Genomic DNA, 25,606 nt, shown 5'->3' with positions numbered 1-25,606 from the left:
AATGCTTTTTATCATGCCAATCTCCTTTCTTCTGGTGAGGCACAACTGCATCTAACAATGCAAAACTCTCCCTCCAGGGCAAATCTGGAAGCAAACCTCTAAAGGGGCTCTTCTAGAAAGCAGATTCAAGTGGCCCTCCCCAAACTGGTTTGGTAAATATTTCCTCAGAGAAAAGTGGAAAAAAAATTGTTTATTTAACAGGCAAAGTATTCACCAGCACACACAAAAAAATCAAAAACAAAACCAAAAAACCCTCAACAATAAAACGTCTTGCCAATCTGAAGAGATGACAAACTCACAAAGTCCCCTTGGTGGGCTGTGGCTCAGCTCACTCAGCTTGTTATCAGTCTCTCCAGCACTAGAAATGCCATAGACCCAGCCTGGCCCAGCGGGCCACAGGTGCGAGCTGCTGCTGCTCTTCTGGGTGTTCAGTCTAGAGCAGGTTTAAACAGGTCCAAGAAAAAGAAAAAACACAGTCCAGGAAACTTCTCTGCCTCAGCTAGCTAAAAAATAACTAAAAAGCAAAGGAGAGCTCTCTCTTGCTGTCTGTGCAATCTGCAGCACAGTCTAGGAGAAGGATGAGGGGGAGCAAGTGCAGTGTCAGATAACAAATGCACGCTTCTTCTCTCCCTCTTCGCTCTCTCAGAACCAGTCTTAAAGGTGCAAAACTTATTTCTGGGCTAAACAGATGAACGGGATACAAGCATTATAAATTCACCCCAGGACAGGAGGCATGGGGCTGTTCCCACAAGAGCCTGAAGGCATTCCTTCTTTCTGATAAGGCATAGCTGGCAAAATTATGCAGCTGCCAGAAGCAGGGCCAAACAGCAGTTGTGCCATTAGAAGGCAATATAAGCCATCAAAGATCCCCGAAGAACCACCCTGACTCATTTCCACAGTGTTGCATCAGATAAGGTAAAACCCTTCTCTGGGAGAGCTGTTCCCACATAGGCTTGAACCTATAATAACCCATCTAACTCTTTGTTGCATGGGCCTCCACCCCCAACAGATCAAGACTGTGACCATCAGAGTGATGACCATGGAATCAAAATTGAAACAATCAAGTCTTGTCACTGGATCTTTTCTCTCCACTATCCACTCTTGCCATTCTGCTTCCTTCTTTTCCTTACATGTATTTTCCTTGTGATTTTCACATTTTTTTATGGAAAAGAACCAGAACAGTTACATACCTCCTTTCCACTGCAACCAAATTGTTTAAAAATGAACCTGCCTCATGTATACATACTAGTCATTCAATGTTGTTTCACTCTAATCCACCCAAGGGATCTATTAACAAAAACCCAGCTTTCCTACTTCAAAGGCAGGTCAAAGCACCAGCCCTGAAAACAGATGTATGTAATTGCAAAACAGTTTCAGGAAAGGTCGGTTGGGGGCTGTAGAGAACTCAAATCTGCTCACGGCATATTTGTACTAGTTAAGTGTTTTCACCTTTGGCTTGATGCAGCTCTCAAGTGCAGTGGGAGACCAGAGGGGACCTGTTTTGTCAGTGCCTCACTGAAGCAGGTAATGCATACAGGCCTCCATTCTCGGTTAAGAAGGTGATGGTTGAGGGGGTAGGAAGATTAAAATCCCTGGGAGATGGGCAGGTAAGGTTTCTGAGAGGGATGCTCTGTACTGGAATGTAAATCTTCCATCCATGCAAGAGAAGAGCTCGCCTCTGAGAAACTGTCAAGGGATTTTCAATCCTGCATCTTGGCCATCATCTGCTGTTCCCGATGGAAGAGGCAGGACAAGCTGACACAAGACAGGACCTCTTTGCTACTGAAAAAGAGCATGTGTATGCCCTTCAGCCATTTGCTCTGCTGGAGCCTAGACTGCTGCTGGGTTGTGAGTGGAGATGCCTGACCTGGAACTGTCAGAGATGTGGGAGCATGTACAAGGCCTCTGCTGCTGGCAGAGCTCTGAATGTGGCAGTTCTGGCAGAAAGGGAGGGAAAAACTGACAGGGAGATTGGAGAATGTCTTCAGCCAACTCCTGTATATCTTAGAGAAAAATGCTTACTGTTGTCTTTTCTGAGCTGGCCACAGCCTGACTTGAACTAAGCCTGGGAAGTGCTCTTCTCCTCCCAGGCAGGAAGAACAGGAACAACTCAATATCCAATCAGTTCTTCAAACAAAGAGATGGTATTGAACACCACAGGGAGGGTATGGATCCCAGCTCCACCTTTCAGGCAGATGGATTGTGTGTCTTGGTGCTCGGTAAAGGGGCTTTTTCCAACCAGCACATCCAGATCCTGCGCAAGGAAACCTCCATGAAAGCTCAAAGAGTACTAGATCCAAGATTTTAGATCCACTCAGTCTAGGCTGAGTGTTGTTTTCATCATCTATCATAAAACTTCCAAGAGGAAGATCTTTTTTCTCTGTACCTCTTCCTCTACTCCTTCCACAAAACTATAGGATTAGAAAAAACATTCATTAGATTCAGTAGAAAATTATTCAACTCCCTTTCACAAAGCACCAGAGTACTCAGGAGTCACACAAATATAGTTCCAAGAGAAGAACATGTGGATGTAGTGTTTTCCAGAATACAGGATAAACATGAGGGGTCTTCCCTCTCAAACCCTTTGAAAGGAAATATTTATTTTCATTGCTTCTTTCCTTTTCTTGGCCTTTTTTTTTCCTTGAACCTAGCCAGACAATCATCTATTGTCTGGCCAGAATGGGGAGGAAGAGAACTAATTTGGTCCCTCTGGGATGGCTGTAAAGAGATACATGGTACCTTTCACAGCCCGCTCCAGAATTCTTCCCAATCTAAGAGGAATTACAAGGATAGCTTCCTTGCTGGAAGTCAGTTTTTGAACATGGTATGGAAAGCATGGCAGACCTCTCCTGCATAATCAGAATGCACAGCAGGTCACTCCTATGAAAGAGTCACATTACAATTTGTCTGTAAGTTAGTTTTGAGGAACATCTGTCCATCTGTAGTGTTTAGAATATCTGACTAATGAGTCAGCACCAATTCCTCAGATCTCAACATAGCTTGACAAGCCAGAATCAAAACTGACTGCTCTGCCACATGAAAGAATTGAGCACTGTGACAACAAAGCTGAAAAAAAAGATGACAGAAATGCAGAACTGTGATCCACAGCTCATTGTCCATGCAGACTCCTGACAGGTGGTATCCCTCTGGGGTCAGTACTGGGGCCAATACTCTTCAACACTTTTGTCAGCGACACATACAGAGGGATCAAGGGCACCCTCTGCAAGTTTGGCACCAACACCAGGCAGTGTGGAGCACCGCTGGCAGGCAGCAATGCCATCCAGAGGGGCCTGGACAGGCTGGAGGGGTGGGGAGTCAAGGGGTTAAGTTAGAAGTTAGCAAAGAACAAGGAAATTAATCAATACCAGGTGGGGATAACTGAAACAAGGTTGGGAATGACAGGTGATATATGAAGAGTGCAGGAGCTGTAAATATCACTGGCTTCTAAGAATGAGAGGAGGTTTGGACTGGAACCAGCAGGCCAAGGAGCCCTGCCAACTTGACACAGGTGAAGAGTTTACCATGAAGAAGATGTCTTACTTCCTCCTCAGAAGCCCACCGACCCAGTTAAAAAGGACAATTGAGCAGCCATAATTGATATTCAGCTAATTATAATATTAGGTGAGAGCTAATGTTTATGTAAGCAAGGTAGAAACCATCCTGGAAACCATTTGAATACGTAAAACTTTTTTTGATAAATAGAGAGCAGGACTTAGTGACTTTTTTACACATGCATTTGGAAATTATTCTGCATGTGTCCAGCACTGTAATAAATGCTCCTTCTTTTCAACTTTAATTAGTTGAAGAGTCATCCATGCTTCAGTGTGGTTGTGCAAACCTCATGGAGTTCAACAAGGCAAAGTGCAGGGTCCTGTACCTGGACTGTGGCAATCCCAGACACAGCTACAGTTTGAGTGGAGATTGACAGCAGCCCTGAGGAGAAGAACTTGGGGGTGATGGTTGATGAAAAACTTAACCTGACCCAGCCATCAGCACTCACAGCCCAGAAAGGCAATGGGATTCTGGGCTGAATCCAGAACAGCGTGGGCAGCAGGACAAGGGAGAGGATTCCGCCCTTCTAATCTTGTGAGACCCCACCTAGAGTACTGGAAGCAGTTCTGATGCCTCCAGCAATAAACATGGAACTGTTGGAGCAAGTGCCTCCTCCAAGAGGAGGCCACAACATATGTAAGAGGGTGGAGCACCTCCCCCAGATAGGCTGAGAGCTGGGGCTGTTCAGCCTGGAAAAGAGAAGTCTCTGTGGAGACTTCCTGGCAGTATCTGAAGGGTCCTACAGGGAAGCTGGAGAGGGACTCTTCATCAGCAACTGCAGTGACAGGACAAGGTGTAATGGGTACAAACTGAAAGAAGGGAAATTTATGTCAAATATTGGGAAGAAATTCTTCCTGGTAGGGTGGTAAGACACTGGAACTGGTTGCCCAGGGAGCTGTGGGTGCCCCAACCCTGGCACTGTTTAAAGCCAGGTTGGACAAGGTCTTGAGCAACCTGATGGAGTGAGAAGTGTCTCTGCCCATGGCAGTGAGGTTGGGACAAGAGGATCCTGAAGGTCCTTTCCAACCCTTGATATTCTATGATTCTATGAAACTCCCCAGTCCTGCCATTTAAGAAACAGATTCAGGCAGTCAGTGCCTTGCCAGTTTCCCCCAGCTGCCCATATATGTAAAATTTCATGTATTTTCTGATCAGAATCATTACCTGTGGATAATGGGGGTAGCGACTGGCTACTGCTGGGGGAATACAATTGAGTATTTCAGTTGCAACAATAGCTAAATTGTGCCAGTTGCTTACTGTCACATTCTGTCCCTATTTTTGCTGCTGTTCTGTGCAATTTACTAAAAAAATACCAACTGAAGTGTAGTAAGTACTTTATTGATAGAGTATCATACAGAGTTCAAAAACCACTAAACAGCTCAGGGCCTAGCCATGTATTTCCATGTGTGAAATTCAGATGAAATTTGTTGTTTATTTCAGTATGGAATCTTCACTTGCTAAAAGGGAAGAAAACACAAACATGTTTAAAACTATTAGCCATGCCCATGCAGAACTAAAACATGCAAAACATAGTGGAATCAAAACCTATCTTTATCTAAATTCCTTCTGGTTAGTATTTATGATTCCCACTTCTGTTTATTCAACAGAATTGTAATTCACAGCTCCGGGGTGATGGCAAACTTTTAAGTGTACTCAGTAGTAAAATACAGTTTTCTGAACTGACAAGTCAAATAAGACCAGAAAAAGCTACCACTGCAGGTATGACCATCTTTAAGGAACAATCTTCAGCAACTGTACTGCACATAATGAGAGTTTAACAACTGCTTTTCTGAAAAAAAACCGAGACCAAACCCATTGTTGGGAACAAGACATCTGTCACCCTTGTGCCACTTTTAAACAGATTAAACATTCTAAAGCAATAATCAAGAAAATTTCCTTACTAGGTTGCCTGGCAACATTACAGCACAGCCTCCACCTCCAAAAATAGAAAGTTTCCTCTAACTAGAGAACATCTAAAATATCCGGTTTATTTTTTAGTCCATGACCAATAGAGGTGATGTATTTGGGAAGGCAAAAAGCTTTATCTCCCGTTAGTCATAGACAAAACATATTTTAATTTCTGTATCTGTAGTTAATTTATAGTGTTTTGTTCAACACTAGTTTTGTTTAGAAGAACACAAATGTCACCCTTTTGTACGGAGTTACAGAGCGTGTATCTGCACCAAGAACAGCCTGAGTTGTTAATCAATTTTCTTAAAATTCTTCTTAGTTTTAAGTCTACCTAAAAACCCTAGGTGAAACAAAGCTAGAGAGTATGCCTCTGTATGGCAGCAGGGAAGGAATCCCGTTAGACCCATGGAGGGAACACAAGAAATAATCCTAAAGACAAGGGACACAATGCTGCAGTGGGAATACTGCAGGTGGAAGGGAATGAGAACAAAAGCAGCAGTATTAGTTGTGATGCCCTCTAGCACACCCTCTTCATGTGAGAGATACAACAAATGCAGCTCTAACACTGCAAAATACAAAAAGACCTCTAACAATAAACATGTGATCCCACTTAAAAGTCTCAAGTTGCAATTACATACCACAGCCTATGCCCTATATTCAGTCATATTTGTGAGGTTCCTACAATGCATGGAGCAAAGGGCTTGCACGTAAAGATGAAAAAGGGACATGCCACCACAGCTGATATACAGATTCAGTTATTCTCCACGGAATAACCAGCATCTTTTAGCAGTTTGTTTCCTTGGTGGGAATTCAGTCATTTAACAAGTCCTGACTGTTGCACAAGGTGTTAAGTCTTGCTCTGACAAACCTTTCAAAATGCAGGTATAACGAAACAGCAGTAATATTTACTCCTCACATGGCCCTAACCCCTACCTCCAGGGACTAGCTGCAGGCCCCAGTTTCTCTTAAGAGCACTGCGGTGGAACACCAGTCGTGCAGCCTAGCGCCTGCAGCACAGCGTGGGATGAATACACTAAACCGAGGAACTACCTTCTGCAAGCTCTTTTGCAATTCGCTCCAGTTCTTCACGTTTCTTTTTCTCCTCCGCCTCTATTCTTCTCTCTTCTTCAGCAATCGGCTTCAGGTAGTCTGCCATTAACACAATCCCTTTAAAACACAACTTCCCGAACCCCCGGCGGAAAGCTCCGCTCCTGCGGGCTCGGTTAAAAAGGAGCAAAAGCCAGTTTTGCTGGCAGAAAGACACATTTCATAGGGATCTGTGGCTTCACACCGGCAAGGCCGTCCCGGCAGGGCCGTCCCGGCAGGGCCGTGGCCGGGTCGGGGGAGGGAAATGGCGGCCGGGACATCTCAAGGTGCCCTTGCGGAGCGGGCGGGGGGAGCGAGGAGCGGCCGCCCGGGACGCCGCACTTACCGTATCGCTTCTTGCCGTAGATCATCCCCACGAGCAGCGCTGAGTAGCGGGTGAACTGCGGAGGCAGAAACAAGGACGCGCCCTTCGCTCAGCCCACAGGCACGGCCGGCCTCGCCGCCCCCCGCCCCGGTCCGCCGGCCCAGACAGCCCTCCCCGCGCCCCCGCACCCCCGGGACAGCCCGGGCGATGCCCCCAACGCCCTCACCTTGATCAGCGGGGACACCTGCACCGGCGGGATCATCCTGGCGGCAGCGGCGGCGGCCGGAACTGAGCGGACGGGCAGGAAGGGGCGGGGAGCAGCCGTGACCGGGAAGCCAAATGCGGCGCTGTCCTCTGCTTCCCGAGCGTCGGCGAGTCCGTCACTCAAAGAGCTCCGGCGGCGCAGGGGCCGCGGCGTCTCCGCCACAAGGAAGGGCCGAGAGAGCTGTGGCTGTGCAGCCTGTGAGAAGGATCCAGGGCATCTCATCGATGTTTTTCCATGATAAGTGCACAAAAACTGAACGGCAGGAAGTTCCTTTTAAATGGAACAAGAGATAAGAGATTTTTTTTTTTTAATTTTTTTTTAACTTATAGGGGTAATTGGACATTAAATCCTGTTGAGCCCTTTGAAAACAGATACTGGAAATATCTTTTCACTGTCAGGGTGGTCAGGTATTGGCATAGGTTGGCCAGGGAGCTGGTGGAGTCACCATCCCCGGAGGTGTTCAAGAGGCATGAGGATCTGGTGCAGGTGATGCGGTTTAGTGGTCTGGGGATTACAGTGGCACTGCTGGGTGAACAGCTGGACTGGCTCATCTTAAAGGTCTCTTACAACTTTAATGATTCCATCATTAAGTGGTTATCGTGCCTGTGTGCAGATGCTCAGTCTGACTGGACAAAGACCTCTGCAACCAACCCATCTAGCCTACCCTGCTTTAAACTGGAGGGTTGGACTAGATGGTCCTCACAGACCCCTTCCAATGACATCCATTCTGTGATTTTGGCATTGTAATTACTGTAATTCACTTTCATTTTCATAGATATAAAACCCTGTGGTCATTAGAAATTCTGATAAGAATAAATAGTTACAGTTATATTTGGGATGATTTTGGGATTGTAATTACTGTAATTCACTTTCATTTTCATAGATATAAAACCCTGTGGTCATTAGAAATTCTAATAAGAATAAATATTTATTGGAATGATCTCCTACTTGAGAATGACACAATTCAAATTAATGAAGTTGTTTCTCAAGAACTTAAAATTATGCTAAATGAGCTCTCTTTATACAAAGTCTCCTATCATGTTTGTCCTCGGGTTTAGGTTGTGAGATATTACCAAATTTGGGTTGAATAATGCTATCTTGACCACAAGCAAGAATAAAATGGTTCGTTCTGCAGAACAAATTACTTATTTGTAAGTGGGGTCAACAAAAAAAAAAAAAAACACTAACAAACCAACCCAAAGAAAGCAAAGCAAACCAATCAACCAACCAACTAAAAACATGCACACAAAAAAAAAAAAAAAAAACCAAAAAGGCGCATTACTGAGCTAATACAGTGCCTTGTAATATTTATGCATTGCTTTATAGAAAGAATCCTTATAAAGACTGATATGAAACTCCTTAGCTAGATTCAGTTTTTGGGTTTCATTCTCTTCAGGTACCATGAGAAGTAGAATCATCATTTCTTTACATCACATTAAAAACATTTTGTTATTTTGTAAAAAAAAAAAAAAAAAAAAAAAAAAAATCACAAAACTGCTGAGGTTGGAAAGGACCTTGGTAATCTTGTAGGAAAAACACATCTAACATAATTTTAATTACAGACATTGGCCTTAAAGTTCACCTACAGAGAAGAAATAAATGGCTTGAAGTTTGGTTTCTTCACCGATTGCAATTTATTACAAATACACATATTCACTACTTACTATGTGTCTGCTGCACATTAGAAACAAAACCATACAGAACCAAAGGTGCTTTTATTAAGTATCAGAAAAACTGCTACACACAACACAATGGAAGTAATTTAACCACAAGTAGGTATAAATCCCCTTGAACAGCTGAACATACTCTTCACGAGAAGTATGTAGTATTCACAATGACATATTCGGTATCAAGGTGCTTCAAAACAAAAGCACAAGTGCTTTCAAGACTGATCTCAACTGAAACAAGATTTTTTTTCCACCTATAATTTCTTCAAGCATATTTTGACACTTTTTTTTTTCATGATAAACAACAAAATTCCCCAAATGCCTTTAATTATGGCATTAAAGTTGTCAGGCACTAAGAAAAATCAAGACACAAATTAATCGCTCTGCCAAAAAGAAATGTAATGGCTTCTACAGCCAGAGTTTAGATGATTTGAAAAGCACAATATTTATCCAGCTGCATGTAAGTGAAAAAAAAAAAAAAAATTCAACATTATCATGGACAGGAACTTCTAGAAGTTACTTTCTTCTGCTGTTGTCCGGAGACTCAGGAATCTGTAGGATCCCTTAGTTGCCCACAACTCAGGAGAAAGCTCAACTCCCTTACCTGATGTGTAACTCTCACACATTGCAGTCTCATACTCTCCATGAATATGACACCATGCCTTCTAGATAACAGAAGGATGTTCCATTGCCAGACAAAAAAACAGACACAAAAGGCCTGAGAAATTAAAACACTTCAGACAAGAAGTTTCTGCAGAACAGAAAAAACCTTACGTCTAATCACAGAGCTCTTTTCCCTCAGAAAATATCAAAGCTAGTTCAAACTTGGATGCAAAGCCACATGAATCCTCATTTGTAACACCCTTTTTAAAAAAAGAAAAGATAAGGCCAAAGAACTTGTGTTCAGATGGCTTGGAAGACTGCTATCACTACTGCAACTCCCATCTAAACTCACACAGAGCCACTCAAACACAGTTAGATTTCCAACTGCTATCCCCTATTTGTGACTATGCAGAACAGACCATTGAAAAAAAACCATTAAAAAATTTAACATTGAAAAAAATTTAAAAAAACCCAAAAAACCAACCACTAACTCGTATGCACTCATGTTCTACTATGATGTACCATCCAGAAATCCAGATATCTCCATGTTTTCCATGCCTCACATTCTCTGACATAGAAGCTCAACCAACTTCTGTTTTTGGCTGCCATTTTTCTGGGTATCTGTGCACTTCTTAATCGATCACTGCTGCAGTTACATGTCAAGTAGCACTTTTTTTTCTATAAGGCAATCCTAAAAGAAGGGGAACATGCTTTTCTTTGCATCCCCTCTTTATCCAATATTTTCAATAGCAGATTTTGGAGAAAGGGTCTCGAGTATAGTCAGCTTAAACATAAATATGCCCCAGTTATGGTCAATACAGGCTTTGGTTTACATCAATATAATCCACACACGAATATAATGTAAGTCAGAGGAGCTGAAATTGATCTCATAACTTCACATGCACTGTGCGGAAATTTAGGACAGCATTTCATTTGGAGACAAACATGCCTCCTCTTCTTCTAACAATACAACCTTCCGTCTGGAGAGAGACATCACAGACTTTATGGCAGTTAAAGAAATTCTAACAAAAATGCGCAAAGCAAGAAAAGCAAATGGGATTACAATCTGCATAAGATGGAAAATTGCTGTGCTAAATTCACTTAACAAGCAAGTTAGAAAAAAGGCCCCCAGGCTTACGCAAGGGTAAAGAGCCAGCTTGGCAAACATGAAGGCATGTTCCTTGCCACCATATCTAGCAAAGGCATGCAAAGTTTCCTCTTCATTGAGGAGGGCTGTAGTCCATATTGCAAACTGAAATATGCTGGCAAAGAAAGTGATAACGCAGCTGACCTGAATGGCTTCTATTTCGTTATGAGACTTTTCTGCAAATTCACTGGTCAGCTGGTAAGCTAGTGGGAGCCCACCAATGAAAGCCAATGAAAGTATGTTGAGCAGTCCCATTAACCGGGTAGCTTTTGTTACATAGAGGAAAAGGGAGTGATGGACAAACCACAGGAGACCAATTGTAACAAATGAGCCAAAGTAAGCAAGGTAGTTTGGCCCATATTCACTTAAAGCTTCAAGAAGACTGCCATGGAACTTCTCCTCAACTTCTCTGGGGTCAGGAACATTGTCTTCGCTGTGGAGAGAAAAATTACTTTACTTTGCATATTACTGTTATAAAAACACATGTGGATCAAGACTGAATTATGCTGCTTTACTTTGAGAAAGTAGTGAAGAACAGGAATCCACCCTGTACTTCTCTAATAATTTAGCAACAGTGTTTCAAATAACAGCTCTGCAAATAAATTATCTATAAAAGGAAATCTGAATGCAGGTTGGCATTCCTTTGGGTTAATAAAGTTTATACAGTGACTAAAAAGCTTTTATTGGCAAAAAGCTTTCATCTGAAAACATAACTAAGCAAAAAAAGGAAGCTTTGCTCTTCAAGACTCTACATCCCAACATGTATTACGTACACTGATGATCATTACTGCTGGAATGTGGGTGTTAGAAGTATCTTTGGTTTGTGCTCTGTGTCCTTCCAGAAATTCATACTTTAAAGTAACCACTACGGATTTTGGAAGTCAAATACAATGTTTGATTAATTTTATTTCCTCAAATGTTACATGCAGACAAAAGTTTATATATTTAACAGGGCAAAGTGTAAGAACCAGCACAAAGCCTTACCATATATCCAAAATGAGCAGGGTTGCTACAATGGCATAGACTCCATCACTGAATGCTTCTACTCGTTCCTTACTCAGAGGCTCACTGAGGTAAAAAGTGAAGGTTTCTAAGCTATGATGTTCCTCCTCTTCACCTCTCTGACCTGGAAACAAATCCAGCAGCTAAATCATTAAAAGAAGTATAAAATAAGGTAGCTCAACAACCTACTGTGACCTCCTTTTTTCCCCATCTGCCTAAACTTTTCTATAGATAAAAGGATGCTAGTCATCCACACGTGTCAGTCACTCTACTTTTTCGGCAGATGTGCCTCTCCCTGAAATTTATGTTTCTTTCAAGACAAGTGCTTCAGGAACCAAAAAAAAAAAAGCTGTTTCCTTTAAACTGTATGGCAAACAATTTCCACTACATTAATAATGACTCAAAGCTGTAATTAACAAAACAAATCAGATACTGTTCTTCAGGAAGCCCTAACAGCTATAGGGTCTCTGTCACAGCTTGGAGAACTTAAGACTACACGGCAGTAAAAACATGTCTTGAAAAAAACCATGGGGGCTGAACTGGGATACTGAATGACCTCACTTAAAATAATTCAAGCCTTTTGTCTAAAGGCATATAGGAAATGTCTAACACATCTCTAAAGAGTGAACTCAGAAGTGCTTAGCTAGCTAAAATACACTGTTTCAGGCATATAAATAAAAGGTTAAGGTTCCATAGGAATGCAAAGCAGGTGTAATCACAAGAAATTCAATAAAGCAGTATTTCAGCCATCTGACAGGGTGAGAGGTAGAGATGTGACCTGACTGCAAAACACAGTGGCCCCATCACAATAAGCATAGACAATATCTGTATGTGTTTATTCTCAGGTTTTAAGAGTCTGGCTTCATCCTTTCAGAGCATTTCTGCCTCCCTGTTATTGCTGCCTCATAGGGAGGGAAGAGTATGCTCACATTTGCACTGGAAACAGACAGACTTGTCCGAACAGCAGCAGTTAAAGTACAAAGGTGTTATTCTTCTGACCCAGCTTGGGAGCATCAGTTCCAAAGACATTATCTGTTCAGTGGTTTTGTGGTGCCTCTCAGAGGAACACTGTACCTTTCAGCCAAGTAGGTTGCATGATATCTCCTGCAATGGCAACCTCTTTCTCAGCAGGATTTAAGAGCAACTCAGGTTGCTGTGGTTGTGCAATTGTTACTCCTGACACAAGGAGGGCAGAAAGCACATGAGGAAGGAAGTATGCGTTTAGGCTAACTTAAGACATGTGTAAAGGCACCTCTTTAGATGATAGCAGTTAGATTACTGACATGTAATGCCCTGAACAGTTAACTATTGTGAGGAAGTTTGATTTACAGGTGGAGTGCTTGCCTGTTTGAAAATGTGTGACTATTCAACAATGTGGGAAGAAAGTGATAAAGGCATAGATCTTGCTTCATTATGTTCTTCCATCTCCATGCTCCCTCTTGAGGAGGGAAAAGGGACAGATGGCCTGCAGCCATCATTCATATACCTACGTGTGTCTGCATGCACTCGCATTATCAGGACAAACCAGAGAGGTTTTGCCCGGGGAAATGATCTTTAAAAATGCTGTGCCTTACACAAATCTCATCACAGTTATGGGAAACTAGGGGGCAAGGGAGACACTGTTTAGAAGCACATCAATAAACCCTAAAATCACTATGTTATGAGACCGAAAATGAAAGCAGAACTGAAATTACTTCATTCTGGGCTGTCTGCATAACATGCTGACAACCTAATCTGAACATATGCCTAAGAATTTTGTTACTTACCAAGAATTTTGTTTTTACACCATGTAATTAATCGAGTGAGATGCGGAAAAACGATTACAAGTCCAAGAAGTACATAAGACTGTTAGAGAAGAAAATTAACAGTTTAAATATAGTTATCAAAATATAAATTACCTTCCAGATTTAATATGAAACTGTAACTCTCAATCTTAGAACTAATAACATTGAGAAAAAGAAATCTTGGCTTTCAAAAAGAAAAAGGCTCAGTTAAAATGCTCATTTACTTCCTGAATAATGCATGTAGAACCAAATACTGCTTTTTCCTATCTAATTTAGTACCAGTAATGAAGCAAACTAAAGCAAGTAGGGAAATAATTCTGCTGACAAAAAGTGCAGGAGTAACTACTTTGGAAGTTGAAAAGTTATCCCACATAATCCTTATGGGCTCTTCCAATTCATGATACTCTAAGATTCTACTATTTGTGTCACAAAAACACATTGGTGGGTCACAAGTGGTTCACAGGCTTTGCACAGGTCTAAGCATAGGAGCAACTTGGAGAGTAATTTCACCATTGTTAACATTAAAAACAAAAAACCAAACTACAGTGAACGGAGTGAGGAAGAAGAGGAAAATATATTTTCAGAAAAAACTAGGCCTTTTAATGTTTGGACTCATAACTGCTCCTTTCATCAAGAGCAACCTGATTTCTCACAGACTTAGGGATTATTTAAATACTGCCAATTCCTGTGGAATCTTTCTCAAAATTCAGTTAAATCCATCTTTTCCTAAAGAACAAGAGGAATGGAAGCTCAGCATACACTCAAAAACTAGATTTCAGTTCTGAGTAGGGGCTCCAGAAAAGAGTTAAAGCTATGAATAAGTAGGGGCAACTCACTGACATGAAATAAAGGCAGAAGAGAAAAAGGCCATGTAAAAGCAGTCCTTATCCAAAACTATTTGTTTTGAGATGCAGGTGAGCTAACTTGTCTCCCTACTCTGTTTGCTCTTACACCCTAAGTTACTGCAGCAATTGCATTCCCTTTTCTTCAGTTTGTGCAATGTGGTGTTCATTTCACATAAGCTTCCATATTACCTCAGCTACTTCTGATGCACAAGATATTAACGTAGAGTTTAGAAGACCTGCTTAAAACAAACAAAAAAGCAGGCAAAGAAAGTAATATTTTAGCAAAATATACTTTTTACACTATACAAACTCATGGATCAAGTTACAGGATGATATATGTGATTAAATACATTCATTAATTAAATGCAAAAACACCCACCCTAGAAGTAGCAATTGAGAAAGTGTGCATAATTAATACAGACATCCCTATTTTCATACACAGTCCTAAAGACAGCTAATACAAACTGCTGCATCAAAGTTTTCTGTTAACTGAGAGAACTTACCAAAGGAATAAAGAAAAAAGAAAAGATGGCTGCTAAAAAGCATAAAATTGGTCCTCTTAGGATAATCTTTAGGATATGATGTTTATAGAAATTCTGATTTTCAGACTCCTGTATCTGTTGATTCAGTAAGTGTGGGTGATAAAATCCATATGCTACTATCACAGCCTGCAAGGAAAAGAGCATTACTGAACTTATTACATACAAATATATGAAGGATATCAAACATTAAGACATAGAAATATAAATCAACACTTTTAAGCTTATTCTTCACTCCCATATGGAAAATTGGTCTTCAAAACTCTGAGATTTGACAACACACTGCATGTGAAGATTTTAGTCTCCTCAGCAGAGTCTGTCATGACCTTTGATCCTTGTTGAAGAGGAATGAAGACCTCTGTAATGAGGAACTTAAAGCAACAAAGCACTGCACCAGGAGGAAGAGTGCTGCTGGACTTGAGATGAAAGCCTGTGTTCCCTCACCCACTGCTGCATGGCTCAGAAAGACATCAGCAAGAAAACTCAACTGTTCTTTCCCCAAGGCATTTTTACAAAGAATGGGAAAGGAATTCCCATTCTTTGTAAAATAAACATTGAGATCAGCAGATTTAGTCGCATAGAACAGCTTCACAGGATAGTGAATTTTGTCTTACATACAGGTACTGTATTATCAAAATGGGCATAACTTTGAAGAAAAATCCTATACAGGTAACATATTTAGCAATTTACCCCACTCGCTAAGAAGTGTAATTTCAGTTTTACACAACAAAGTCCATGTAAAAGTGAAAATGTAAATGGATAGTTCCAATACCTGTATAAGGCCAATGACAACAGCACAGACACTGAACAGGAAGATGCCAAAAGGTACCCCTGGAAAGGAGGCCATTAAGGAAAACTGGAAAAAATCAGCAAGATCATATATTTAATTAAGAAGCAATGCAGGAATAACAGTAGAGAAATGTTACCTCGTTCAGAGGGGTCTCAGGATGAGGGAAGAGATGACAAAGTTGACTCCATGCATCAGAAGGCTTGATTTATTATTATATAAGATATAAAAACTATACTAGAAGAATAAAGAGAAGGATTTCACTACAAGGCTATGCTAAGAATAGAAAAGAATCTGTAAACGAAAAGTCTTCTCAGACCGAGACGGCCGGACAGGTGTTCTGTGATAGGCTCTTAATTGCCAACAGTCTGATGGGGCCAATCACAGACATTCCCTGTTGCATTCCACAGTAGCAGATAAGAATTGTTTACAGTTTGTTCCTGAGGCCTCTCAGCTCCCAGGAGAGGAAAAATCCTAAGTAAAGGATTTTTCATAAAACATTTCGGTGACATCTCACCCTTTTTATATTAAAAAGCAATTAAAAAGAAAAATGTTTGCAATTTCATCTGCTGGACCAAGCAGAGGAAAGAACAAACATCTGAGAGGCATTTTTTGTTATGTGTTGCCAATCAAAATATCAATCAAATGCTGGTGTGGAACCATCAGGAAAATTCTTCACCTGCAGAACACCAAATTCCCATCACATCACCAAAACAACCTTAAAATAGAAGAAAATGCAAAAAAAAAACAGTCCAAGGAAAGTTCATTGCTTCAAGTCCAAACAGCTGAGTTTCAGGAAGAAGTCCAAACTGAAGATGTTCCTCTTTGACAGTGCTGAAAGTCCCTTTTGGTCCTGAAACAGGCTTGCAAAAATTTTTGAGCTGGTAGCTCTTTCAACCTTTTTTTTTTTTTTTTTTTTTTTTTTTTTCAGTAGCAGAGAGTGGGCCACTGAGGCCCCAAACAGGCTGGTCCACCAGCCACCGTTTGCGGGGGCCCTGGCCCCCGTGGAGGGAACAGGGACCCCAGACCGGGCTCACAGAACGGTGGCCCAGGCCCCGACGGGGGAAGCAAAGCCCCCAAACCCAACAGGCGCTGGCAGGGAGGCCCTGGCCCAGGGAACCGAGCCAAACGGCCCAGACCCGGCCCACAGAGCGAGCTCTGTGTTCTCTCAATCCAACACTCCGCTGCTGATATCCGGGCAGCAAGAGTGACCGAATGCTTCATCCCCGCTGAACCGGTGCAGACCAGCAGCTGGGGAAGAAAAGCTTTCCAAGGGATCAACACCCCAGATCTGGGGGTGCTGTGTCCCCAGAGCAAGTGAGCGATGCTCACAGTCCACTGTGTCTCCTGCCTCTGCAACGCAAATGCAAAGGACGTTCCCTCTTTCTGCCCCTCGGCACCACCCCCTGCGGGCTGGGGACCGGAGGCAGACGGCTCAGGAGCCCCCTCCCCCACGCCGCAAGGGCGCACAGGGGGAGTCAGGCATTCCAACCCCCAGCGGGAAACCCCGAACCAGAGCAGGGTCAGCCCGCGAAAAACACCGAGTTTGAAAGCAAGCAGACGGGCTGAGCCTGCGATCAGCTGTCAAGCCGCACCCCTCCCACGGAGGGGCAAGCCGGAATCCCCTTCCCCTGTCCCAGCCCCCCTCGCAGGGGCAGCCTCGGGACAGCCCGAAAAGCTCGGGCTGGGATCCCGGCTGATCGCAGGCGCCGCGGCAGCAGCCGCGGTCGGGTCCGATGACGGTTCCGCTGGGTGACTCTCAATCGCAGCGCCCTCTACCGGTGCCCCAGCCAGAGGCGATGCCGCCGCAGGAGTCGGCGGGGGCTGCAAAGCCGAAAGGAGCGCGTTCCCAACCTGGCTGGGGACCGCCGCCACGACTTCTCCGGGTACCGGAAGCTGCAGTGCAGGCGCAGACAGCGACGCCGGCGGAGCCGACACGGAAGACGGCGGCCCAGCCGCGGGGGGCGTGGTTGCCAGCTCTCGGTGATCGCTGTCAAGTGCGTCGCCTAGCAACCCGGGCGAAGCCGCTGGAGGCGGTACTTCCGCCCCGGAAACGCTGACAAACTCTGCTGGAGGCGATGGGTCTACCCCCGCCGGAGGCGGACCGCGGGAGGGCCTGCAGGGACCGGCCCCTCCTCCAGGGCGGGCAAGGGCGGGAGGCGGTTCCGTCGGAGCATGCTCCAAAGTCGCAGAAAAAAAACCTTTCTTCTGCCGCGGGCAAAGCTTCGCCCCCCCCCCACCCCGATTCGGGGGGGCTGGAGACTTCCAGGCAGCGGATTCGGACAGGCTTGCCTTTTTCCAGCTCCAGCGAGAAGGGAGACATGCCCCGCGCATCCGCAATCCACTGATATGCTAATGATTTCCGTCTCAAGACCGGGAAGAGAGTTCTAAAACACGGATAAATCCGAGGAAAACCGGTAAAAAAGATCTTGGATAATGAATTCCATGCATTCCCAAACATATGAATCAAAGGCATACAGCACATCAGAGAAAAAGCCATGGTGCTTTGCCCACCAGAAAAACTCATAGAAATGTGTCGTTAGCATAGGAATGCTGTCGTCCCGACCCCATCTCCTCCAGATGCCGATAAGTTTCTCCTCTGAAGGAGAGAATGGAACCTCTGCCTCCGTGGGCACTCCTGTCCATAACCGAATCTGCCTCACACGAAGGGCAGCATTTTCAGGAAGGGAACTGTAAACAGTACCTTGTGACAGTGTCCTCTGGGCTTCAGCAGACTGCATTGTGCTGCGAAGACTCCCGGACGTCTTGTCTCGGAGACTTTTCAAAGGTTCTCTCTGTGGCCAGCCTTGGCTGTGAACTCTGCCCAATTTCAGGATCTTTGGTTCTTCAGCTTCTGGCTAGAAGCCACTTCTGTGGCGATGTCCCTTTTTTCACTCAGGGTCACCATATGTTACCTCGTTCAGAGGGGTCTCAGGATGAGGGAAGAGACGACAAAGTTGACTCCATGCATCAGAAGGCTTGATTTATTATTATATGATATATAAGATATAAAAACTATACTAGAAGAATAAAGAGAAGGATTTCACTACAAGGCTATGCTAAGAATAGAAAAGAATCTGTAAACGAAAAGTCTTCTCAGACCGAGACGGCCGGACAGGTGTTCTGTGATAGGCTCTTAATTGCAAACAGTCTGACGGGGCCAATCACAGACATCCCCTGTTGCATTCCACAGCAGTAGATAAGAATTGTTTACAGTTTGTTCCTGAGGCCTCTCAGCAACCAGGAGAGGAAAAATCCTAAGTAAAGGATTTTTCATAAAACATGTCGGTGACAGAGAAACAGAAGCACTCTTCATTCAATATTGAAAATATTCAAAAATCTATATAGTAATTTGCATTTCATCATAATTCCATTAAATGCTATTTCCAGCGACAAATACATGCAGGCATCATAACCAAAGGCATCTGGAGAGATGGTTTTGCTCTGACATTGACAGTGCTAAACCTTAGCCACTCTGGTATTGTGCTTCCATAATAATTACAGAGTGGCTTGTACCTGAGCATAAAGCTTGACTGGTTTTGGTTGACATGATGTCATAGCTGTGAAAATTCTTGATATTAGGATACCTTTTTGAATCTTTTATTTTGTCTATCTTCATGGGTCCCTGTTGTATTAATTTCTGCAGCTTCTTTAGGGGAGGATAAAAAAGGAAAAAAAAAAAAAATAGAAAAGCAGGTGTAGTGTAAAGGTGGACAGCTTTCTAAAAACAATTTCAGCTTCAAAGCAAAATGAAAAGTATGTTCTCTTGCTGATAAAGATTGTCTTACTGACCACAGCCTTATTTTTTGCAGACTAAATGTAAGACACATATATCCACATAGACACAGCTGCCTGTCTTACACATACAACAGCCAAGATGCATCTTAAGCAACTGATTTGTTCTGTTAATATAGTATTCCTATGCAAATATTCTTTTGAGGTCATATGACCAAAAATTATGCAGATTTTAGACATAAACCCTCTGCTGCCAGAATCAACCTTGCAGAGCAAATCAGAAGTGATACCACAAACTTGGGTCTAAATTACAAAAGGAAAATGTGCTGCCATATAATGAGGAGTTTGAAACACAGTTTTATTTATCTTACCAAAATTCTTATCAGATAACCTGGACTTTCTTCAATACAGTTGCTTTTTTAAAAGAAATAATGGGAAATTTTTTATCATGAGGGTGGTACAACATTGGCACAGTTGCCCAGTCCCTGGAGACACACAAGGTGAGGTTGGCTGGGGCTTTGAGAAACTTATTCTAGTTGAAGATGTTCCTGATCTTTGCAGGGGTTGGACTATAGGACTTTTAATGGCCCCTCCCAACCCAAACTATTCTATGATACTATGATTTTCCATAACTGTAATTTTTGTTTCTAGAATACCCATTTTCTGCCAGGTCTAGAACATGAAATATTTGAAGGTTATAAAACAGCTTCATGAATTTTAAAGAAGCAATACTTAATTACGATAATGGATTCAGGGTTTATACTATAACAACACTTTCCTGGGTTTCTGAACACTTTGGTAAAGTCCTTCCAAAGAAATGAAGAAACAAACAATGTAATTTAAATAAATGTCAGATTTTAGAAAGTTACTTACTGTATATGGCAAGAAGGTTATGATCATCATGCAAGCCTAAAACAGAAAAAAGCATTTTGAAACACTCTGTATTTTCTGGACACATCTTCAATAAAGACATTGCTTGCTTTGTATTTTACAAAGAGATCAAATGCTTGTGCTACATAATGAAAAATACCCACATTTCTGAAGTTGCTGAGTTTTGACTACAACAAATGGCTGCTTTTGTACACATCTTCCATTTCTCTGTGCAAACTGTACAAGCTTATTGTAGAAAACACCACAGTTTTCTGTGTCTACCAATACCCCAGGCAAAAGTTTTGCTATGGTTCTTAAGAAACTTCTTTCTAAAGTAGCAATGCTAAATATACCACACCTTCTAAACAGTTGTTTCTGATTTGTCAAGAACATTAACAGCTGATCATAAATATTTCACATCTAAAAACCCAAAAATTAAAAAACCCAACCCAACAAATAAAAGCATAAAGAAATGCATTGCTTTGAAAGCTACATTAGGTAAGAATTAGATGCCTTAGGCTATTCTTCAAAAATAATTTCCTCTAGTTTTGTCTCATGGAGCTCCAACAGTGCTTTTATTACCAAAATTAGAATAACTGTGTGGTTGCATACTTTCAGAGAACAGAGTTTAAAATAACATTGCAAACTACTCAGTTCCCCCAGATGAACTTCAGACTAACCTGCTGCAGAGCTTCTTCTGGTTTACAGTAAAACATTTGCAAGTTAAAAGCAAGTTATTTATCAATCAGGCACAGTGAAACTAAAGATCTTTATATTTTCCTGACTTGGAAGTATGTCTGAGTTATGCCTAAATAGTTTTCTATTTAAAGTAGAAACTTTTGGCTATTCACAGACACATGTAAGTGACCTGCATCTGCTTGTTAACCATCCAGCTTGTCTGACAAGACTCACCAGATTTAGAAGAGCCAGGACATCATCTATATGTTCTATCACCTGAAACAACCTGTCGAGGCAAGGCAAAGTAAGGTTATCATGAACAAGCCAACACACAAAATATATTTTACAACACTACATATAAATTGCATATTTATGATAGCATGGGGGCATCCCATTTTCTTTGCCACAGAATTAATACAAGTATTCCAGGTGCCACCAAAACTCAAGTAGCTCAAATATGAAAATAGTAAAAAAAAAGCAAGATACAATGAAGTTCAATCATGGAGCAGTTATTAAGAACCTGTTTTCTATTTGAATGGCAGAGTACTTTCAAAATTTTACGGCTTACAATAATTTCTCCTGAAGAGACAGCACACAAAGTAAAAGCTTTCCTTGTAAGTATCCCCAGATTTTGTTAATGAAACTCCTCATTCACAAAACTGTCACTTAGAATGAACAGGTAGGTCCATCACCCTCCACAAAACCCTGAAACTGTACCTCAGCATTTACTTGTAAGAGCAAAGAAAAGCACTGCAGTAAAGGAATGGATGTGAGGTATCAGCTTCAAATACTGAACTACAGGTTACATGCCTTTATTGGAATGCAGTCATTCCACTTGCATAGTGACATTTGTAAATTTCAAAATTCAAACAAAAACTGCCCTGGCTCCTGTATGACCACCAAGACATGGCAGGTGGGAGTGTCCACAGCTCTGTGAAGTACAGAATCTGTAAGATTACAATTGACTATACGACAGCTACTGCTGAGGACAGAGATGAGTTTTAGGCCAGCTGTACTATATCAGTTCCTTTGTTGTAGGCAAGTTACAAATTTAGGTTTTTTCACCAGAATTAGAAGTCTAATTCTATCTAGCCTTCAAGATAAGATGAAAAGTAACTCTAAAAGAGATATAATGCTTTTTTTTTCTCTGTATGACTATGGCAGTGGTGGAAGAATAGCTTTTCACTGCTAAGGGTAGCATTTCTTTACAATGATTTTCTATTATTATTCAACAAAAGACAACTCAGAAGTCTGGCAGCAAGACAGAAATACATCAGAGAAATGTTTATCTCCTGCACTTTCTAGCTTTTCACTTTAAATTTAAACACCATACTCCTACCTTACATGAGCTGCCCATGCCACTGTGACTATTAAAAAGGTCATCAAGTAGACTGCAATTTTTGCTAGAAGAAGTTGCTGAACACTTTCACCTAATTTCTGAAACAGAAAGTGACACCCAAGGAAACAAAATATAAATGTTATATAACAAAATTATTACCAAAATCTGAAAAAGAGATGTACAGTAATGTAATGTATTTTTGGAAAATGCCTCCCAAGAATGCAGTTCCCATTCAACAATCTCATTAGTACATTGCAGAGAAAACCATTTATTGGGAACTTGTTAAGCAGGCTGAAATATGGCATTTGATGTATCAACACATCTCATCAATCTGTAAATGGGCTTCCCAATGCTCTATTCACCTTGTTACTCATTTATGCATTCTCTTATCACTGTTACTATAATAATGCATTCCAGAGGACTGGACAAAATATGCCTCTTTTACTTTCACAGCATTGACTTCCATAGTAGAAGCATCACAGAGGTTTCGTATGAAGATTGTTAAAAAGGAGAAAGGAGAGGGCTTAACCTCAGCAAATTTTGCAAATACCACAAAAATGGCTTAAACAAACTCATACAGGATATTCGCTGTGTTACAGATCTTATCGGAGCTTCTTAAACTAACATTTACATCTATTTAAGAGTAGCAAAATAAATAATGACAAAAGAAAAAAAACCTCTAAACTGTCTCAATTTATTGTTTCCTAAAATTCCTGGGTATTCTCAGAATGAATTTATTTTCTGTAGTCTTATTTTTCCACCTTAGTTTATTCAAATTACATTTATTGTGAACTTGACTTTAAAACCAGCATTCAGATTGTGCTATATAAGTGGCTTCTCTCAGTGATGGTTTATTAACAAGAAGACCAGATCCTTGCTGAAAGTTGTTTTGGTCAGATGGGCAATTCATCTCCCATAGAAAAGTAATCAGTTATAATCTGTGGCCTACAACAGGCTCATTCATGTTGTATGCCACAACATCTGCATAACACATAAATCTTAATCTAAAAGTTATACACCCGAAGTTTCACGCCCTATGTGAAATTTATGTTAGGTTTTATGTTGCTTAATGGCTTCTGCTTTTGAAAGCCTGCAACTCGAAATGAAGCGGGCGTGCTAAAGAAGGATGTTACATCTGCTAGAGAGGGCACAAGAAACAACAACGGCATGTGATACCTGGTCAGGATGTATTTTTGTGTGAGCCACCGGCAAAATCTGAAACAACAAAACGTTGATTAGCACATGACGTTCTTTTCCTCGTTGAGCACCTCCCTAAAACCACACAACCTTCAGGTGCCAGCGGATCGCGTGGCCAGGAGCAGCTCTGGAAGTCACAGCCTCTCCCGGGCCGTAGCCCGGTCCGCCACGGCCGGTACTGCCGGCACCCCTCCGGGACGAATGCCGGCACGCCGCGACAGCGGGGCGGGCGCGGAGCCGGGCGGCACCGGCGGCCGCGGCCCGGAGAGGCACGGGCGCGACCCGGAAAGCCGCGACCAGCCGCGGCTGCCCCCTCCCTCCCTGCCTCCCGCCGCCGGGCACTCACCATCACGGTGGCGATGATAGACAGCAGCGCGTCGCTGTAAGCCAGCAGCCGGTGCGATGTCTGCGTGCTGCCGCCCGGCTCCGGCCCCAGCGCCGGGCCGCGCTCGCGCGCCGCAGCCCGCGGAGCCGACATGGCCCCGCTGCGCTCGGCGGCGGCGGGGGCGGTGCTTCCCCTCGCCCTCCGAGGGGCGGGAGCCGCCCGCTGCCCCAGCGGGGCGGAGGAAGGCTGCTCTCGGAAACGATGCGGTAGATGTGGTCGTGCCGCTGGGCGCCCAGTGGCTGAAGCAGCAATCTCGCCTTTAAAAGGCGTTCCAGTTCACCTCTCCGTTTTCCACAACAACATCCTGAATCCAGTGACACTGATGGTGTGTTCTACACAAGACAGGTCAGGAAACATCAACAGAAGAGGGAAAGGAAGGCATCACTCTTACAGAAGCAATTCCTCAAACAAATTCCCTTTTTAAAATGGGAACATCATGTCAGCAGTTGAGGGAGATGATCCTGTCCCTCTCCTCAGCCCCGGTGAGGCACATCCGGAGTGCTGTGTCCAAACCTGAACCTCTCATTACAAGAGAGACATGGAGCTCCCGGAGCAGGTCCAGTGGAGCAAAGATGATGAGTGGGCAACAAAGATGATGAGAGGACTGGAGCATCTTGCTCACCAGGAAGAGCTGAAGGAGGTGGGCCTGTTCAGCCTTGAGAAGAGGCGACTGAGAGGGGAACCTCAGGAATGTCTATAATTATCTAATGGGCTGGTGCCAAGACAATGGACATAGGCTCTTCTCTGTGATGCCAAGCAATAAGATGAGAGAAAAGCACAGCAGAAAAGCTACATCTGAGTATAAGGAAGAACTTCTTTGCTGTGTGGGTGATCATAAACAGGAACAGTGTGCCCAGAGAGATTGTTGGATCTCACTCAGTGAAGATACTCAAAAACCATCTGGATGCAATACTCTGCCATGGGGTCTAGAGCTTGAGCAGGGAGGTTGGACCAAATGACCTGCTGAGATTGCTGAGATTCCTTCCAACATTAGCCAGTTTGGGATTCTGTGATCTTGTGAAATTCTGTGATCCTGTGGAACTACAGGCCAGTCAGTCTCACCTCTGTGCCTGGTGAAATCCCCATGGAAGTTATAGTAAGGCATATGGAAAATAAGGAGGTGGTTAGTGACAGCCAATGTGGCTTCATTAAGGGCAAGTCATGCCTGCCAAGCGTGGTGGCCTTCTACAGTGGGGCTATAGAGGTGATTGTTGAGGGGAGAGCTGACATCATCTGCATGGTCTTGTGCAAAGCATTTGGACCCTAAGGCTTGGGTTGGAAGGGGCATTAAAGATTGACTGTTCCAACCCCCCCTGAGCGGGCAGGGACACCTTTCACTAGACCAAATGCTCAAAGCCCCATCCAAACTGGCCATGAACACTTCAGGAATGGGGCATCTGCAGCTTCTGGGTAACAGGTTCCAGTGCCTCACCACCTATGTAATAAAAAACTTCTTTCTAATGCATAACCCGAACCTACCCCTCCTTTGGCTTAGAGCTATTCGCTCTTGTTCTGTCACTACATGGTTTGCCCAAAGTCTCCATCTTTCTTGTAGTCTCTCTTCAGGTGCTGGAAGCCACCTTCTCTTTTCCAGGCTGAACCATCCCAATTTTCTCAGCCTTTCCTCTTAGGAGAGGTGCTCCATCTCTCTAATCATCTTAGGGGCCCTTCTCTGGACTACTTCAACAGTGAGTCTGTGTCCTGTTCTGTCCAGCATGGAGTGTCCAACATTCCATGTCCTTCCTGTGCTGGGACCCCAGAGCTGGATGCAGGGTTCCAGGTGGGTTCTCATCAAAGTAGAGCAGAGGGGCAGAATCCCCTCCCTCCCCTGCTGCCCACGCTGCTTTGGATGCAGCCCAGGGCACATCTGGGCTGGGAGTGCCCATGGC

The 25,606-nt window shown here is 43.1% G+C and overlaps 2 protein-coding genes across 3 annotated transcripts in view; both read right to left on the bottom strand.

Annotated features, from left to right (window-relative positions):
* Nucleotides 1-25,606, bottom strand: part of HOOK3 (hook microtubule tethering protein 3) — a 945,081-nt gene that overhangs the window by 310,343 nt on the left and 609,132 nt on the right. The gene's annotated exons all lie outside the window — the stretch shown is intronic.
* Nucleotides 4,870-23,843, bottom strand: TMEM175 (transmembrane protein 175). Of its 2 annotated transcripts, XM_050987051.1 has the most exons (10): nt 23,679-23,843; nt 23,312-23,350; nt 22,136-22,233; nt 21,031-21,082; nt 20,122-20,157; nt 15,499-15,582; nt 14,691-14,855; nt 13,325-13,403; nt 11,541-11,682; nt 8,836-10,989 (listed from the first exon to the last, which is right to left on the bottom strand). In XM_050987051.1, the coding sequence occupies exons 1-10, from the start codon at nt 23,808-23,810 to the stop codon at nt 10,326-10,328; spliced, it is 1,491 nt and encodes a 496-aa protein (XP_050843008.1). In that variant the 5' UTR covers nt 23,811-23,843; the 3' UTR covers nt 8,836-10,325. The 2 variants fall into 2 exon arrangements, with proteins under 2 accessions (XP_050843009.1, XP_050843008.1); XM_050987052.1 differs by lacking the exons at nt 8,836-10,989; nt 11,541-11,682; nt 13,325-13,403; nt 14,691-14,855; nt 15,499-15,582 and adding exons at nt 4,870-5,009; nt 6,514-6,612; nt 6,896-6,950; nt 7,101-7,409 and having other exon boundaries at nt 23,679-23,808.

Source organism: Serinus canaria, chromosome Z, assembly GCF_022539315.1.
Source record: "Serinus canaria isolate serCan28SL12 chromosome Z, serCan2020, whole genome shotgun sequence".
In the NCBI taxonomy this organism is placed as follows: Eukaryota; Metazoa; Chordata; class Aves; order Passeriformes; family Fringillidae; genus Serinus; species Serinus canaria.
This window is presented reverse-complemented; position numbering and strand designations above follow the sequence as displayed.

Coding starts and splice junctions, on each gene's coding strand:
- TMEM175 (XM_050987051.1), bottom strand. CDS start 23,810: ATGTCGGCTCCGCGGGCTGCGGCGCGCGAGCGCGGCCCGGCGCTGGGG. Junction 23,351..23,678: donor CTATCATCGCCACCGTGATG/GTGAGTGCCCGG, acceptor TTGTTGTTTCAG/ATTTTGCCGGTGGCTCACAC. Junction 14,856..15,498: donor TTGTCATTGGCCTTATACAG/GTATTGGAACTA, acceptor TTTTCCTTGCAG/GCTGTGATAGTAGCATATGG.